This window comes from Etheostoma spectabile, chromosome 12 (genome assembly GCF_008692095.1).
Source record: "Etheostoma spectabile isolate EspeVRDwgs_2016 chromosome 12, UIUC_Espe_1.0, whole genome shotgun sequence".
In the NCBI taxonomy this organism is placed as follows: Eukaryota; Metazoa; Chordata; class Actinopteri; order Perciformes; family Percidae; genus Etheostoma; species Etheostoma spectabile.
The window spans coordinates 6322400-6340044 of NC_045744.1; the positions used below are offsets into that span (position 1 = coordinate 6322400).

General features: G+C 42.6%; 1 protein-coding gene across 3 annotated transcripts in view; it reads right to left on the reverse strand.

Annotated features, from left to right (window-relative positions):
* The window catches only part of ephb1 (EPH receptor B1), a 176354-nt gene extending 159530 nt beyond the window's left edge, over positions 1 to 16824 (reverse strand). For all 3 annotated transcript variants that reach the window (XR_004334336.1, XM_032531327.1, XM_032531326.1), the window contains exon 1: positions 16556 to 16824. Coding sequence is in view for 2 of the 3 variants with exons in the window: in XM_032531327.1 (XP_032387218.1) it covers positions 16556 to 16616 (61 nt within the window). In the remaining variant the exon portion in view is untranslated. The remainder of the gene's footprint in view (positions 1 to 16555) is intronic.
* Positions 16825 to 17645: the final 821 nt, after the last annotated feature.

A 17645-nucleotide genomic window follows, 5' to 3' on the forward strand; every position in this document is an offset into this window, starting at 1 on the left:
TTTTGGGAAAGGGAAAGGGAAAATTTTCCCCCATCTTTCCCACACTGCCCTACCCCCCATCTGACAAGGGCAGATGGGGCTTGGATAAATCCAGGTTAAAGATTTAAAATCCAAGAAAATGAAAAAAGTTTTCCCCCGGGGGGAAAAAAAAAATGGGATGAAAATTTAAACTTTACATTTGTTTTTAAAGAGGAAAAACTCCCCTTTTACTGGAAACCCTTTTTCTCCATTAATTCCCCTGAATTTGGGAGCATTTCCCCGGGGTTGTTTGGTGTAGTTTCTCTCCTATGCTGCTTTCATGGGGATAAATAAACTAGCAATTTCTGCATTCAGATCTCATTTTTTTTTTATTTATTTTTAAAGCTTCAAAAAATGTTTTTATCCCCTTAAACCCGGGGCATGATGAGGCCCCGGGGCGAGTGCCATCATGAAGCGACGTGGGAATTTTCGTCACCAAACAACGCCAGGGGAATGAAATTTTCTAGTTGCCCATCATCGAGGTTTGGTGGTTTTTCCCAAAATTTGGACAGCATGGCCCCCTCAACAGCCTTTCCCGTTTGGACTTTTTTCTCTTTTAACCAAAAAACCGTCACCTCCGAAAACTTCCCAAGGGTTCAAAAAAGGGTTTTAAAAGGAGTTGGATGGGACTTAACTTCAAGGGAAAACCCAAAGTTAAAAAACAAAAACGCCCCGTAAGGAACTCACTTTTTTTGGCACCTTTAGGGGCCCAAATGTTTTATTCCCTTTCCCGGAAATTTTGGGGGGCCAGTTATTTCCCCCTCTACAAGACTTGATTGGGACATTCTTCGTCTTAGTTTCTTTGTTTTCAAAGGGGAAGGGGTGGGAAATGTAAACAGGCTGGGAAAATGCCATCAGGGCCCTGTGAAAAAACCCCTCTTTAGTTTTTAATTCGTTGCAGTAAAGAGGTTTTTTTAAAACTTTAAGAAAACAACTAAAACCCGGTTTTTTATAGGAAAAAATTTTTTTTTTGTGTGCGCCCCTATCCGGGGGGAAAGTGATGGTTTTTGTTTCCCGGGTTTAAATTTAAAAAAATTTAAACTTAGATTTTTTTGAAGTTTTAAAACCAAAGTTCCATTTTCCCCAACCGTATTGCATTAATATTGACACAGTCCTTAATTTTTTATTTCAAAGTTTTTCATTCCAAAAAAAATTGGTGCCCTTTAAAGGGTTATTTTCCTTTTTTTTAAAACACATTAAGATCAATTCCAAATTTTTTTTTTTAACCCTTTTTTAAAGCAGGGGGGTTCTTTTGGGCAACCAAAGGTTTTACAGGTATTAGGGCCCGGATGAAGGCACGAACTTTTTTTAAAAATTTTTCCCTTGTCGAAATGACACAAAAACCTTTGTAGTAATGACCAATTTTTTGGGTGTTGGAAATTTTGGCTCTTGAAAAAAGGTTTTGAACTGAAAATGTACGGGTAAAAAGGTCATTTAATGATAAAACGTTAATAAAAAGGGTTTTTTGACTTTAAAATAAATGTTTCGGGGGAAGGGTAACCCATTTTTTTGCTTTTTAAAATCTGTTTTAAGTACTTTGAATTTTTTTAAAACAATTTTTACAAATTTAAAATCTCGACAATAGAGCCTTAAACTTTTTTTTATTGTTCCCCTCAAGATGGTTGTCAAAACCTTTTTCAAAAAAAAAAGTCCTTTTCCTTTTTGACTATTTTGGTAAAAACTGAAAAAACACTTTTGTTCATGTTGTTTTTTTTTTAAGAAAAACATTAAATGTCAGTTAAAATTTTCCCTATTTCACTGCAGGAATTGAATTTTTTAAAGGTTCTAGGGGGTTAAAACCACTTTAGAGAACAAACAATCTTTTTTTAGTCCCCAAAAAAGTTAATTGACCTAAATATCTACTATTTTTGAAAAAATGTGGATTTAGTGCCCAAAAATAGTTTGGAAAAAAAAATTATGAAGTTTAAAATAAATTAATTTTGTGAGGATTAAAATTTTCCAAAAGGAAAAATTTACTTTAAAAAACTTTTTTAAATCACCGGTATAACACAAAAACAAGGTGTATTGAACATGACCCCTTTGTTAATTTATCAATTTTTTAATCTGCTCCCAAAAAGCAAAACAACTTTTTGGGAAACCCATGCCACTATTGAATTAAATTTAATCCCCCTGTTTTTTTTTTCGTGTAAAGCATTTCCCCCCCCAGTTGCCGTCATCAGGGGCATTGTACTGTATTGTCAGGGAGTGAGCCTAAATGGGGCCCTTTCAGGGGTATTTTCAGGTACTTTCTTGGAAGAATGGAGAGGATATTCATATCACATTTCAGTTTTTCTATCGCTGAGCAAACACAGTTTTGGACAACACACAGACACGCCTGCAGTGACACACACGCAAACACACACCGGCACTTCCTTCGCTGACCCAAACGAGCAAGTCAAGTGCATTCCAGCTCCCAGTGATTTCCTCCATCTTCTCCCAACAGACAGGATCCCATTACAAGCGCCTGGCTGCTATCTCCTACAAAGGCAGCAGCAAACATTGTAATACACATTGGGAGTGGAATATTCTAAACATTTCCCTAAGACATCTACACATTTGGAACAAAAACTACATGACCAACATTTTATTGAACAGCTAAAATTAGCATTGGCAGAGTAATTGTCTCCACAACTGCTCTCTCGCAAAAAAACCTACTTGATTAACCTGATCTACTAAACAAGGACAAGCTGATCGGGGATTCCTTAAAGAAACGGGCAATCTGCAGCAAGCTCTTTAAATTGCTCTCTCACTGATCCATTTTGTGATTATTGGCAATTATCTTTCAATTAGCAATGTGCTGATGTCACCACAATGTGAAAGGCAAAGCAATCATGGGCTGTTAGTGTAGAAAATGGCTGTCCATATTAATGACCCGATCAACTGTCCAGCTCACACAGAGGACCCTGTGTGTTTGTGTGTGTGTGTGTGTGTGTATGGTCCTGGAACTAATCTCCAGTGTGACTGCAGCAATCACAGCATAGCAGGCCTGTCAACACTGCTTCATGTCTACACTGCTCAGTAGTTTTTTGGCTGCTAAATAGGATACATATGCCACTCAAAAGGACCTTGACTGAAGCACACTTAACCCCTACATCAATAGCCCCCCCTTAGCAACCATCACCCCAGTGAGGTGCCCATTCATTTGAGTCATATTAAATCTGGAAAGAATGTTAATGTAATATAACTGACTCTTGTTAATTGCTCTATTGACATTAACTGCGCTTTGGCAGTGGGTGGAAGCAGATCCAAATTTTACGGCAATCATCGACAAAAAAAATCGAATCCATTATGTTACTTAAAAATGTCCCTGCAGGGATGTATTTTCATATTTTCACTTGCTAACTTTGGGACATTGTTCTACAGGGAACAAACCCTTTGATTGCCCTTTTAAATGTTTACAAAAACACAAAAGAGACACATACGAGATGACAAATCATCCTTGTATCCACCTAACGCAACCAATCCATCAGACACACTCTTGCCTCTCAAATAAACAGAGGACGCTCACGACATCTGTCATTCCCTCGCCATGCTGTGATCCATGATATGATCGCAACGCTCATAAGTCCTGAACGATTCACAATCCATCTCCGGAGCCAAGGCAACAGACAGAGATAAAAAGGGGCTTCTTGTTTTCATTTTGTCTTTTCCGCTTTTTTCAGAAGCACTATGACCATCTTCTAAAAGAAAAAAGGTTTTCTGTTAGAAGCTGCCGCTTGATGTTTATCAAAAGAGGGAGATTTTCAAAGCATTACCTGAGCCTCAAATTGATTGAGAACATGTGCAGAAATGCAAGTCACCCTCCATGCTTTTTCTACGTTTTCAACTGTCAATATTAGCAGATAGAAGGTGTTCTCTTTCAGCCAATCATTGCCAGGTGTCTAAAAAGCCCTTTTAGAGGATGCTGAGGGATGTTTTTTTTCATACATGCTTGCACACACGTACACACAGTCAGTCAGACAAACACACACAGACACACACACACACACACACACCACACACACACACACACACACACACACACACACAGTGACCTTGTCACGAGTTATAACCATCACATCAAGAGAACATTACACATATGTGTGCCTGTGTTCCACCTTTGGTTAGGTAACATTTCAAACGGCCATCATAAAAAAACATCCATCATCCAAAAACAGATGGCATATTTTGGGATTGTTCAAGAAAATTTTAGATTTAATACATGTATTTTATTCAAACTTTAAAAGTAGAGTAAACACGGCTGGCACCAGGTGAGCTCTTAAGATTGTAATGGAGCACCTTTATTCACTTACAAAGAGGGGAGTCACACACACACACCACACCCCACCCCACACACACACACACACACACACACACACACACACACACACACACACACACCACACACACACTGTGAAAGAAAGTGGAAAGAATCAACACATGGTCACATTTACCTAAGAGTGCAAACACATGCATGTATGCACACGCATGCCCAGACACACACAGAGACTAAAACATTTCTCATAATTTTATTAGATGGTAACAATGAATGAAGGAAAGAAAAGAAGACCGCATTAATACAAGTATGAGATGCAAATACCAGCGGACTAATACACTCACGCCCAGCATTTAAAAATATACAAATAACGAGGCTATTTCCTCGCCCTAACCTGTTTAGTATTGTCTGGAAGGAGAAAACCAACGCTTTGGCATGGAGAACAAAAAACACGGAGATGTCACACAACAACAAATCCCTGCATGGCTCTGCATGGCCAGTTGCCTTTGTCTGAACAGCTGTTGAGTGGTATTACACAGTCATTATTGACATTACCACAGGTTGGGACATGATACATCTACTTGAAATGGTTGGGATAAACTGAGTAATGTGCTTCATTCAAACTTAAGTATGTTAATACTGAAATGATGCCCTTTAACGAAGGGGAAACATACTGTACTCGCTGGCATAAAAGCGATAACATCCAAGACCTCCCTGGAAGAGTGTGTGTGAACAGAAATATCCGGTGTTAGGGGAATTGTGACAAATCCATGTTTTATTCATGTAAACCCACACGTATTTAGATTTACTGTGTAATTTTAAATATTGGTGAGTAAACAATGAGTCATTATCAAGTCGTGTAGTGTTCAATTTGTGCAGCATTGTACGCTAGATCAAGCATCATGAAATTGTGTGGTAAACCGAATTGACGGAAAGCAGACCCCGGAAATAGCCTCCCAATAATCTCCCAATTTACATAAAAAATATATTTAATATTTCTCAAAACTCATGCTTTGGCTTTAACATCCCATCCAGAGCTTTGAGTCTTCACAATTTGTGGCATTTCAATGTATTAAAGGTCCCATGGCACACAAATCTTAACATCAACATTAATATGAGTTCCCCCAGCCTCCCTATGGTCCCCCAGTACTTAGAAATGGCAATAGATGTAAACTGAGCCCTGGGTATCCTGCTCTGTCTTTGAGAAAATGAAAGCTCAGTTGAGTCAATCTGGAATATTGACCCTTATGAAGTCATAAGGGGCAAGTTTACCTCCCTTTTCTCTGATTTTGCCCGCCCTAATTTGGCCCGCCTATGAGAGAGAGACGTCATGGCTTTCAAACAAGCAAAGTGGCAGTTGGTCAAGGCCACACCCCCTGCCACCACCTTGCCCCCCCCCCCAGAGACTCTGAAATGGCACGTACTAAAGCCAGCTCATTGTAGGACTGGCTCTAGTGGCTGTAATTCTGCACCAAGGCTGAATTTTGGTAAAGAGACTTCAGATATGGTATTAGGGGCCACTAAGGTCTATATAAAAGCATCCAAAGAGCACCATGGCATGGGACCTTTAAGAACAGCAACAGTGGAGAGGCAGCATCAACCTCAAAACCTAAAGACGTAAGGATTTGCTTGAGTGAACAAATATAGACTAATAAATGCTCATTAATTATACACTTAGCCACGCCTTGCTGCGGCTCGCCATTTTTTGATTAAAAAATGAATCACTATGTAACTTTTTTGGACAACATATGGAACAGTATTGGGGGGTTGGTGGCAAGCCAACCCTTTGCAAAATTTGTTTTTTTTTTATGTAAATTTTGACAAAAGTAATTTTTAATCTCACAAACTTGCAAAATTTCCCCACACCCCACAACACACCCACACACACACCACACACCCCACACACCACAACCCCCACCACCCCACACACACACCAATCTATGTGCCCAATTTTTGGGGAACTGATATCAAAAACACTTACCCACTAACGCCGACAGTTAAGCCTTAGAAAAACCTCCACATATACTAAACCGTAGTGAAACCCCAAGGCTGGATGGGGTCTTTACTAAAATTTATAAAAAAAAAGGGGCCCAAAATTGGATTTTATCTTTAATATTTCCCATTTGTTTAAAACCAGGGGTATCTTTTTTCTTGCTTTCGTTTGAGTTTCCTCTCAAACGGATGTGAGACAGGAGAGTCGCTGCACAAGTACATTCAGCTCAGCTTAGTGGTAACATTGTCATATGTCATCTTGACATACCATCAGCTGAGTGCAGCAGCACGGCCATAGAGGAACATTTGTGCATCTGAAGGAGTACATCTGTTCATTCACGTCCACATTACACTTTACTTTATTGAAAACTACCTGAGCGCATGGCATATGTGTGTACAGTATATTCAAGCAGTTCATTTCCCAAGCTCTCAGATATGGACTGACTCCACCCAGACATCAGTGTCAATCTGATGAGTGGGTGTCTAACAGTGTGTGAAGCTCACATCAAAGGCATGCCGCTTTAAATGCCCAGCCTTGGGAGAAAGCAGGGAGGGGAAAGACTTCATAGGAAGAAGGCATAGAAGGGAGGGGCATGCATTTAATACTGTTCAGTGAGCCCCATTACAGAACAGGTTTAGGTTAGGAGTGTATGACTGAGACCGCTGTGGTGACTAGCTGAATCAAGACATCCTTTGTAAATTTAGCAGCAACCTTAACAAACAAGCTCACACACACTTTCCTTGACTCACTGGCGCCTAACAATCTTCTCCACATCATTCATTATAGCGATTTCAAGAAAAGGCAAATCACACTCCCAACAGACATGCACGGATTCTCAAAGATACATGACATACACACTATAAATGGCTGGATGCGCTTAAGGGTTAGTAGCCAGAACCACCAGCCTCCTCATTAGCACAAATAAGGCAGATGCAGGCCTATCCTTCTCTCCCCCTCTGTCTCTTTGTCCCTCTTCGCCTCTCTTCTATTGCACAAATGAGCCCTTATCCTTGTCCTCTAGCTCGCCTCCAACAGTTCAGAGTAGCGCATACAGCTGTAGAGGGACGAAAACACCAGGGAAGGAATACTTCACCGTCTCTGTGGGTCATTTCTTCTCCTATTATTTGTGCATCTGCTAAAAGTACATGCTCAATAATAGGGGACAAGATTTATTACCTAAGGAGGTTTGGTTGTAGTGTGACCTCAGGTTGCATTACCTCAAAAATGAGTCCTCTTGGCACTGACTTCCTTAACTATTCATAGAGGGGAGGCTGAGGTCAACAGGCCATCATGGGCTGAGATCACTTTGTCACGAATACAATAAATATGCAAACTAGGAAGAATATATTCAGTAATATTGAACTTTGATAGGCAAATCTGATATTCACACTTTCAAACAGACATTCCCAGGCTCAGTTCTTATCTGCTTTGTCCCCTGGTATACTCTCTCTGCCAAAATACACGGAACAGAAATTGAAATCCAAACAAACCACCTATGACTAGGATTGGGCATCGAGACCCGCTTCTAACTTGGAACCGTTTTCAAAAACCTTTTCTTTTTTTTTTTTCTTTTTTTAATTGGAATCCTTTGGAAATTTTGGTTTTGAATCCAATCATCTGCTTCAAATTTAACACAGGCAGGTTTTGTTTTTCCATAGCAACCACTGTACTCCTAGGCGCTTGTTGTGCTGCAGCCATGGAGCACAATAAGCGGGGCTCTAAAGCGGGGCTTTATTTTACTTTGAAAAAGCCCGGTAAAACTGTAAATCACAATTGATGAAAAAATAGAATTTCCTCTTATCTGTTAAATAAGCATGTGACCCGTTTCAACTCCACCCCCTCAAAGAATCGGAATCGAGAATCGAAAGGAATAATCGGAATTGGAATCAGAATTGTTTAAATCTAAACGATGCCCTACCCCACCTATGACCTTGGCTCTTTTAGGGAAATGCCTCTTTCCCTCTGTCGGATTCCTAGTCTAGCTACTCTAGCCAGTCAGGCGACGGCCGGTAGATCAAGATGCTGTCCACTCATCTCCCATTACCCTCTATGCTTGGAATCAATAGTTAATTACCTCCAAAAAGCTCTCTTTTTATCGAGCCACAGAAGTGGACAGCACAGGACAGGCAGCAATGTGCCTGGCAGAGGGATTTAGTGTTATGCAGGGTGAAAACTGCCCTCCCACCACTGCTACTTACTGGCCCATCAGTGTCCCTCTCAGAAGCTGGTATTCCATTTTGCAGTGCGCCGGCACTTCCTTTCTCTCCACCACACAGTTTTCATTTCTCATGCTAACGCAGACACGCGCAGTGAGACACAGATATCTATGCACAATTTCTCTCTATCTGCCCCACGCTTGCCAAGAAGTCAATGCTTAATAAGAGATTACATTTATAGTGAGGAGAAGGGCAGGCGAATGGTGAAATATGTCCACGTGTCTTGAACCTGGGAAAGGCAATGGCACTTACTCATTAATAATGGGACAGGCCCCAGGCCCAAGCCCTTAGCTCTCGTCTTTACTCATTTCCTTTCTGCACATCAAAGCTCTGTGTGTGTGTGTGTGTGTGTGTGTGTGTGTGTGTGTGTGTGTGTGTGTGTGTGTGTGTCAGTCCCTATGAGAACCAACTTGTGGAGGAGCCGTCTTTTATTTAATCAGAAGTGGAGCAGCTTCCACCACCATCCGTAATTTCAGCCCTATTAACGTTCTGCCTTTAATTCCTTCGGGCTGCTGATTCACTTAAAATGCAAAAAGGACCACAACGTTGTTGTTTCTTCCCCCTGTACAGCAGCAACTTCCTATATTGGATATTTACATTGGATATTTATGCAAGGGATTGGTGATATGCAGAGTAGGTAATGTGTGGTGTCCACAGTGAGCTAAACTGATTTTCTTATATTATATTCTGATATATCAGTTTGATTGTAGACTTAAAAATGTTTCCCACACATTGAAAGTCACAATCACAAAACTGCTGCATCACTCTACCTGCCTCCTCCCACTTCTTGGTCAGCCTCTGCCCCGCAGCCTTCCTGCCTGTAGCCCTTAAGCCTGAGCCGTAGGGCTTAAAAGTCAAATGAAATCGTTCTGGGCCTGATTCAAAAACAGACCTCATTAGAACAATCATAAATGAAGCTCTTTGTTCCTACAAGACTACAACCCCAACAGTCTCTTAACCCTCTTCCTGTTCCTGCCAATGCTGCGTCTATTACAGAAGGGCAGACTCACATTTCTTTTCCCCCCCCCTTCTTGTAGTAAACCCTATAATGCTTCATAAATGCATCTGTTTTCAACTAAAAAAAGGGTGGGGGAAAGAGGCAAGTGAGGGAGGGAGGGAGGAGGGGGAGAAAAGAGAGAGACAAGCTGGTAGAAAGAACCAATTATTCCCACGCTGGAAGGTTCGAGACAGGAGGTGGGAGAGAAGGGGATGTAGCTTGCAACTACTCTCAGATTTAATTAAAATTCATTGTAAAAAAAAAAAGAAAAGAAAAGAAAAAAAGAACAATCAAGGAGGCAAGAAGAAATGGTCAGGAAGTTGATTTAACAACAGGACTTTGTGGATCTGAACTGTCTGGAGCTGATTTAGGGAGGGTTGGGGTGGACAGGGGCTAAAGGGGCCAAGGGGTTGAAGAGAAACGGTATATATGGGCTTTTAAGCATGGAGGCCCCAGGAGCCAGGCAGCGTGAACATCGGGAAATAAGACTCGATAATCAATGCTTTCTCTTTACACTCTTAACTCAACAAATATCGAAGACGCTCCCCTTTTCCTGCTGTCACCCAATCTCTAGGACAGGTGATAATGGAGGGAAACAAAAGCCTGAGAGACAGAAAAGGAATAGAACAAAGCCCATTTTTCACACCACCATCCTTGAGTGGTGGCAAAAGCTGGGTCACTGCTCCCAATTAATGACTTACTGCCATTTTCCACTGCGGCTCAGAGGGTTACCTCTAGGAATGGGTCTCAAGACCCGTTTCTGTTCTTCAAATTTCTCAAAACCAAATGAATAAGGTCAGAGCTTATCGATACGGCTATGGAGGCTAGTGGATCATATAACGTTATGTCTAAAAATAAATGAAGACCATAGGTAAAGACCAGTATCTACCGGATAAAATAGCAACACAGAGTTTTTGTGACTTTTAAACGCTCTCTGATGCTTCAAAACAGACGTTAGAGGCAACAGAAGCATCGCGTGTCACGTTAACGCTACACCTGGCAGCAGGTAACGTTAGCCTACCGTTAGCTAGCAACTGGATTAAACACTGTTAAAACACTGACATCTAAACATTGTAGTGTGACTGTATTTCACTGTGGAGGAATCCAACAGCGGGGCGTACACCAGTCTGCCGCTAAAGCTATTACATTACAGCTGACGTTTTTATCCACTTACAATTATATATATATATATATATATATATATATATATATACACAACTAGGGGTTAATGGTCTTGCTCAGGGAATCAAACCCAGGTCTCCCACACCAAAGATATATGTCATAACCACTGCGCCGTCACCACCACCGCAGGTATGAGCTAAAAGAACTAGCACTGGTCACTGTTGTTGTCGGATAAACTACACAGACGTGACTAAAAGTCGCGTTTACTTGAAACTGATAAATCTTCTGATGCATTCAAAGTTATTGTAAAATACAATTTTCTCATCTGTTTTTGTCGTTTAACCGCAATTTACTGGTGAAAGAAGTTATTGTTAAAAGTCATTGTTACATTTTTAATAAATCCTTTTTTAATTGCCACCCTAGTTATGTTAAGATTAAGAATGCGTAGTCTCGACTTTCTACCAAATAATAGAAAAAGTAGCAATAAATGGTATCGATAAAGACTCGGATCGTTTAAGCAGTCTCGAAAATGGTAACAATATTAATAACAATTAACGATCCCCGTCTCTAGTTATATCTAAGTTTGTGCTTTTGTGCACATTAAGTCTTGGTGAGTATGTTCGTGGGTGTGTGTGTGTGTGTGTGTGTTGTGTGTGTGTGTGTGTGTGTGTGTGTGGTGCCTGCATCCATGTTGTTTGTTTGGCATTTGAGAGAATTGGCTTTACCAGGAAACAGATGACTCACACAGTTTGAGGTTGAACTGTGTCACAAGCGTCACCGCTTTCACTCCTGCGCTCTAATGTGTTTCGTATGTTGCTGATGCAGTGGGTCTGCTTATCCTCAAGATTGGACAGATAAGGCCGTAGCCCTCATCCCACAGTTGGCCACCTGGTCTGATAAGGGCCAAGCACGAAGCAGCACGGGAGAAACATATCACTGCTGATAGCATCTCCTCTGCAAATCTCGGGACACAGGAATGTGTGGAAGACACAGGAGGACAACATAGTAAAGACATAAAATATCCGCTCGGCGAGAGAAAGAAAACAAGACACGAGTCTGGAATGGAACGAGACCAACAAACAAACACTATAGTGCATGCTGCTCTACCCCTCTCCCTTTCTCCCTTGATACCACTCGTTCTCACACTGAGATGTACACAAAAATGTGCACATGCATACTAACCCCCAACCTGCATCCACCATCTGGCCTTCCCGAGGCTCAGATGTCTCTGGGGTAAGGTGAGCTGTGAAGGGGGCTCTGTGTGTGTGTGTGTGTGTGTGTGTGTGTGTGTGTGTGTGTGTGTGTGTGAGAGAGAGAGAGAGCGAGAGATTGAGGAGCCAGCAATCATATTATCCAAGAGAAAATACGCACTATAAAGTTTACCGCAATATGTGAGAAACCATATTGGAAAAGAAGCTGCACAGCATATTCTTGCAACATTGCCTGAATGCAAGCACAATACGTACAGCACTGCAGGTACAAGAGCGGTAGTTAGGGATATTCACTCTGGGTCGTCGTAGCTGACTAGGCTGTGTAAGCACACCTTAACACCCAGTAGTATTTTCATTGTGGACAAAATAAAGCCTCCATCATGGGATGAGGCTACGTCTGCTGCCCCTGCCAGCCATAATGGCTTTAGCACTGTACTAACGACGCAGACGCCCAGACGTACAATACACACAACACGGTCCAAAACAAGTTGAAAATTGAATTCTACTTCAGGTGGTCCCAGGTCAGCAGTGGTGTGCCCGTGGCCGAAATACACTTGTACAACCATGTAAGCACACACACACACACACACACACACACACACACACACACACACACACACACACACACACACAGTCCTTCGTGTCTTTTCAGTCCATCCACCTCAACCCCGTGGACCTGTGTTGCGTTGATATTTTCATTTTTCTCTTTTCTAACCATTTGAAATAGTGCAGGGAAAAGGAGCAATCTTGCATTCACATCCATTAGAGACTCAACAGGAGTCTTTTCACAGGCTGTCTCCTCTGCACAGCTGGCGAGCTAACACGCACACACAACCCACATTGAGTAGTAGAGAATTCTTAACTCAATAGGCTACTACACTGGCCTCACAAAGCCAGTGTATATAACTCGGAGCTCAGTTGGACTAAACTGTGTGCAGTGTGCTTCGAATGAAACATGATTTGGTCACTGCTTATTTTAGACTGATTTCAGTGGATATTTTAGATTAAATGGGCCTTTTTGTAGTTTATAAATACAAAGCAATGTCCAATAACAGCCCAGCGAGTGGTCTATTGGTCCAATCAGGTGCATGAAGGGTTTATGTTAATATCAGAGTGAAGCAGAAAACGTCATCTGCACCTGACAATCAAACACCTCTAGAGCCTTGCCAAACCACAATACACACACAGCACAACGGTGAACCGGCAAAGCCATGTGTTAGCTTTGCAAAGTTAGCTTTCACTTTCTAGCTTCCAGCTGCTCTGATTAGAAAAAAAACAACAACTCGCCAACAGATTAGCAATAATGTGATACTTTATGAAAAATGGAGGCTGATTGTGACCTCTCCACAGTGGGGTCAGAGTGGGAGACAGTGCCCCTGGAGCCGTGTAAGTGTCTTGCTCTAGGACACTTCAGCAGGGGAGCAACATGCAGAGACGGGCGCTGGAACCTGCCCTTCAACACTCTGTCCTCCAACCTTCCCAATCAATATGCCACTCTCGCTCTAATGATCCTAATGAATGTATATCAACAGTCTGCGGTTCTGACCTCCATAACAATAATCTGATGCTTAAGCTATCATTCATATTGTTTATTCAGGAAGCAACAATATTTTCCATCTGCTTGGAGGATGAGGCATTACCATAGTATAATACAGGTCAGGTACTTAACACAGCATCCTTAAGGACTGGTTACAGTGCATTACTAATGTACTCTTATCATACTTAAACTTAATGCTGCTGCTGTTCTACCCCTGTGGTACATGTATCTATGTCAGATAACTAACTGCAATCGCCAGCAACTCATGTGCAAAACCTGCGTAATGTTTCGCTTACTTCCCTTCATCTGTCTTTTTTTTTTTATTCCTTGTCTATATTTCAGCCGCTGTTTCATCCCCCTTGCCTCCGCTCCTCTTACCTCCACCAGCCAGTTCCAGGCCGTTAAATGAGCGGGCTTATCCACGTCTAATTGGTTTAAGGGCAAACAGAAATAAGCAATGGGCTCTGTAAGTAGGGGAGAATTACTGCTGCTGTTGGCAAGAACCAGCGGCACACCACGGAGAGAGAGAAAGAGCAGAAGACGAGATAAGGGAGACAAGGGAGGAATGGGGAGATTAGTGGAGAGAATTATGGAAGGCAGAGTGGGATAGAGAAATGGGGGTGGGGGAAGCGAGGTGTAGAAGAAAGAAGGCAGAGAGAAGATGATGGGAGAAATGGACAGCAAAGACAAATGAGGGTGAAACAGAGCACTGCACATGCATCTTTTTCTAATGGCATGCAAATCCCTGTCCACCCTCTCCCCTCCGTTAGCCCTTTGCTTTGCGTGTAGGTCTGACTACCCCTTCAACAAATTCTCAGTGAAAGCATTCCCGTTTACAGATATCATGCCTTCATGTGTGCGGGATTGAGTGTGTGCTGGGTAGCTCTGCCTCAAGTTTGAATCCGACAACTTTGGGGCGACATCTAGCTCACCCGGTAGAGTGTGCGCCCTATAGGCTCAGTCCTCTGCAGCGATCCTGTAGCCCTTTGCTATGTGTCATTCCCTAGCTCTTCCCCCTTTCTATCTGTCTGTAGAAAAGCCCACCACCCCCCAAAAAAAAAAATCTTTAAATTCCACAAAAGTTCCATAATTAATTTTAGACTAAAACGTTTGGTCCTTCATTGTATGCGGAAAGACATACATTTCTACACTCACTGCTGCATACTTAAGCTTCAACTCTGAAACTCATGTTCCCATAATGCTGAGCTTCCTCGCATCTGTCCATTCATCCCACAGGTCATCAGTCCATCAATGACGTGTGCAGTGTTTATTTTAAGTGTATGCATTTGGTGAAATAGTCCGTTTAATGTATCGCAAGTATGTGCCCATATGGTCATGGCTGCTTCTAATTCTAAAGTCACACACACACACGCACGCACACACACACACACACACACACACAGACACACACACACACACACACACACACACACACACACACACACACACACACACACACACAGATCTTTGACCATATGTGATTATCGGTTGATTTGGACTCTTGATCAGATTAAGGTGGACAGAAGAGACAGGGATAATGTGGTCAATGGCTCCACTCTCTCTCTCTCTCTCTCTCTCCTCTCTCTCTCTCTCATCTCTCTCTCTCTCTCTCTCCTCTCTCTCTCTCTCTCTCTCTTCTCTCTCACACACACACACACACACAAACACACACAATGAATAAGCAACAGATTGCAGTTCAGATCAGTGAAAATTTTAACCTTCCCATGGGACAACCTCCTTTCAATTAGCGACCAAAACAAGGAAATCACTTTCATCCTTGTTACCGAGGTAACTCAGGGGCCATCTCTGTGTCCATCTGTTTCTTTCTGATCCCATCTTTTATAGGAAAAAAAAATCTGACACCCCTTTCCTCGCACAGAAATATCCCTCCTACCTCCCGTCCTCCACTCATCTCTCTGAATTGACTTTTCTGATGTAGTTTCACACTGGGTAAACATTTGAACCTCAAAATATCCATCCTCGCAGAGGTAGCAATTTGGGCCTGGGCTCGGTATCCATAGCTGTGTTGAAATCTGATGAGCACAAACAAGAAAGCCACTGCCGAATTACAGAGCAGAGCACAGCTGGAGACGGGAGCCGTCCAGGAGCAGAGTTGTAAATGATTAAAGGGAAAAGCTGCATGTGAGAAAACTAATTTTCTTTGAGCTTCTAATTGACTTATTTATCTTTGGGGAGTAGACAGAGACCGCCATGGGAAGCTGATGTGTTCCTGTGTCTGTTTTATTGGAGACAATGTGCTACTGTACAATAAAATGAGAGAAGAAACTACATATCCATGATGCTGCCGGGGTTTTCCATCCTTCAGCCAACGTCTAAGGCTACAGCCCAGTATTCGGTCCCCAGGGTCCCTCAGCGGAAATGAAAAACATGTTTGACTGAGGAGATTTTGGCTACTACCGCTTGTCCAGAGGAGTGTGCATACGAAAGAAATGAGAAAATAGGAGGAGATGCAGAAAGACAAAGAGAGGGAAGAGAATGGAAATGGATGAAGAGAAAAAATACAGGGACAGTCGGAAAAAAGGGGAAAGGCAATTGAGTGTTATTTTTTATTTAAAAGATTGATTTCCAATAAGGGAAAAAAAGGAGAGATTTACACCTGCATAAAATCCAGGTTACAGGGAGGCTTCCAATCAGTGCAATACACAATCTAAGAGAGTTTTTTCACAGCGATTCGAAATGCCACAGAGTGATGCTCAGGGGCTTGTAGTAATAGTGTTTCATATTTACTCTTTAATGAAAAAGGTGACAGGAAGCCTTGGAGGTTTGGGGGGGGGGGCTTCCAATATAGCGTTCGCTTCCCACTGAGAGAAACTAATTACTCTTGGGATCATGAGAACCTGAAATAACACAATGTATAAAGGAGACCGGTCCTGTTCGCACTCTTGTGGTACAGAACTAAGAAGATTAAAGAGAGAGGAAAAACAGTGTTTTACAAGAGCGCATTTAGTCACTTACAAACTACCGTATGTGATTATTAAAGACATTTAAAGTGTGTTTCTTCACATTGACCAGCTCCGTAATAAAAGGGACAATCTGCTGCGATCCACGTGTATGACATCCCTGTATCCCTATCCCAGAGGCGCAGCGCTGGCCAACGGAAAACGTTGCAAGCATCCCCAACACCGCGCGTCTTGGACAGGAGCATTTCCATATTTACAACAAGTATAATCCAATCTCTTATTTACCTTCCATCGCAGAGGACGTGATGACCAGCACGCATAAAAGCGCAAACAAATCCACTGTCATGGCAGAAGGGTAGTCTCCACAGCCTGTCCCCAAATAATCAAAGACGCACGGCGCGCGTCAAAAGAATCCCTGTTGTCAGAGCGGTACTCCAGCAGATAGCCTGTGTTGTTGAGTCACATTTCAAACCGTAGTAAACAATGTGTGACAATCAGCGCCGGGGAAGAGCGGAGTGTTGGGGCTGAGGGGTGCGAGGAGCAGGGGGAGGAAGAGGAGGAGGTGGGGGAGACCCGACTATTGCCTGCTCACAACCCCATTAGAACGCCGGGGCCAATCGCTGACTGGGAGCTGCAACTCACTAACCAATCACCAGCCCCGCCGCTCCGCCCACCAAGCATTGTGAAAACACAAAACTTTTCCTTGACCTATTTGGAGCGGCGTCCGCTTCACTGAAGGGAAATAGCACCACCACTCGGGTGACTACAACCAATGCAACCCCCGAGAACCTTCAGAGCCATGCCTAACCCCCATGGGAAATGATCTAAACGACGGTACAGTGCAACGGTCCGTCAGCCAGTGGTTCAAAACAATCCTGCTAATACAAGTTCTCAGGCTTCCACATGGCATGCTCACTTTCCCTAGAGCCGGAATAAATATTATCCTGATTTAGGATTTTACATTTTGTAATTTATAAAAATCATAAGGATGTCTTGTAAAATAAAGTCTCCCAAAAGCCAGTTGAGCTTGGTAGTTTATTCTACTTTCATCACTAAACTGACAGCGTGTTTGCCAACTCCCCCACACCCCCCTGCTACCTAAGTTGACACCATACTCCCTTACCCATTATGCTCACACAAGTGCAAACCTCATTTTGAAATGAGAATGTTCCTATATTGCTTTAGCAAATTCAACTGCACCTCCTAAGGATATTAAACAGGCATTGCACATCAGCTCCCCCCCCACCCCCCCCCCCCACCCCCTTGCCCCCGTCACCCCTTTTTGTGTGCACGTGTGCTGCAACAGATGGTACGCACAATGGGCTTTTCCCTGCAGCGACACAGAGGACCGAGGTCTGCCTCAGCTTTGGAAAGG